The sequence below is a fragment of the Penaeus monodon genome, chromosome 32, assembly GCF_015228065.2.
Source record: "Penaeus monodon isolate SGIC_2016 chromosome 32, NSTDA_Pmon_1, whole genome shotgun sequence".
Lineage (NCBI taxonomy): Eukaryota > Metazoa > Arthropoda > Malacostraca > Decapoda > Penaeidae > Penaeus > Penaeus monodon.
This window is the reverse complement of record NC_051417.1, coordinates 24,308,513-24,309,668: the sequence shown is the minus strand read 5'-3', so window position 1 is coordinate 24,309,668 and position 1,156 is coordinate 24,308,513. Positions and strand designations below refer to the sequence as shown.

Sequence of the window (1,156 nt, the reverse complement as noted above, 5' to 3'; positions counted from 1 at the left end):
TGTTAATCTTACAGATGAAAGGAAAACAGAAAAAAACAATTCATTTCAGGCTTTATTGGAAAAAATATATATACACAGGAATAGCTTCTTTTTTTTAAAGCCTTTTCACTTTACAGTTTCTATTTTGTATATAAAAAGTGTCTGCATAGAAAGAATTCATATATTACGCTGCTGTTTCTACCTGCCCCTCAGCTTGTTCATCTGACACCATAACTTCCCCAACTGGACTGGCCTGTGTGAACAACACAGGCAAATTGGAAATGTTGGGGTTGGTGGCTTCCAATAATCGTATCCATGACAGCAAAGAGTCACGGCTCGATGTACCTTGAAATTAGACAAAACAAATGCATCAGAACACTTTGACTGTTATTATATTTAAAATGAACAAATAACAGTTTACAATTATGATTTCTTTAAAGACAGTCCTAGAGATACATATATATTGGATACTAAATTTTACTTGATTTTACTCTCTTTTTTAAGTTTCAAGAGAAGTTGTATTCAGCAATGTCTATCATTTTATTTTACAATAAAGACACCCTGAGAATTCCCTAAGTACTGTATTTTCAACTTTAAAAAAACACTAATAATTAAAATCAAAAGTTCCCACCGCTTCCTGAAGCTCTATCTTTAACACAGGAGATACAATTAAGTAAGAAACTGTACTAATAAAAAATAATATCAAGAAGTTTACTGATCTTTTCCATTACCTATTAATTTTATGTGTATTATGTATATCACTACTTCCATTTCCTTGTTGAACCTGATATATAATCACATTAAGTATATAAAACTACCATTAGATCAGTACATATTTCAAAAGATACATATACTTCAAGTTAAACTTCAGTTATTTATAGTATACATTACCTGTTGCACATATTGCAAGAATAACACCATCATCTTGTTCATGTACACTTTGGGGAACAGCAACTGCTGTATCATCTTCTTCAATTTCACCAGTGAACCAGAATTTCATAGACCCAACATCTGTAAATTTATAAACATCTTTTAGGCCCACAAATATTCAATGCTAAGAAAAAAGAAAGTAAAACACCTGTACACCTTGTGAGAGGGGAAAGTGAAGAGGAATGAGAGGCAGCAGCAGAAAGGGCAAAGGCAACAAGAAGTGGGAGAAGGGGTAGAGGAAAGGGTA

The 1,156-nt window shown here is 32.6% G+C and overlaps 1 protein-coding gene across 1 annotated transcript in view; it reads right to left on the bottom strand.

Moving 5' to 3' along the window:
- Positions 1-39: 39 nt before the first annotated feature.
- LOC119593743 (evolutionarily conserved signaling intermediate in Toll pathway, mitochondrial-like) overlaps positions 40-1,156 on the bottom strand; it is a gene marked incomplete at its 5' end in the record, with an annotated part of 5,784 nt that continues 4,667 nt past the window's right edge. The window contains 2 exon segments of the mRNA XM_037942755.1: positions 40-324; positions 871-990. Of these exon segments, the coding sequence (XP_037798683.1) occupies positions 164-324; positions 871-990 (281 nt within the window).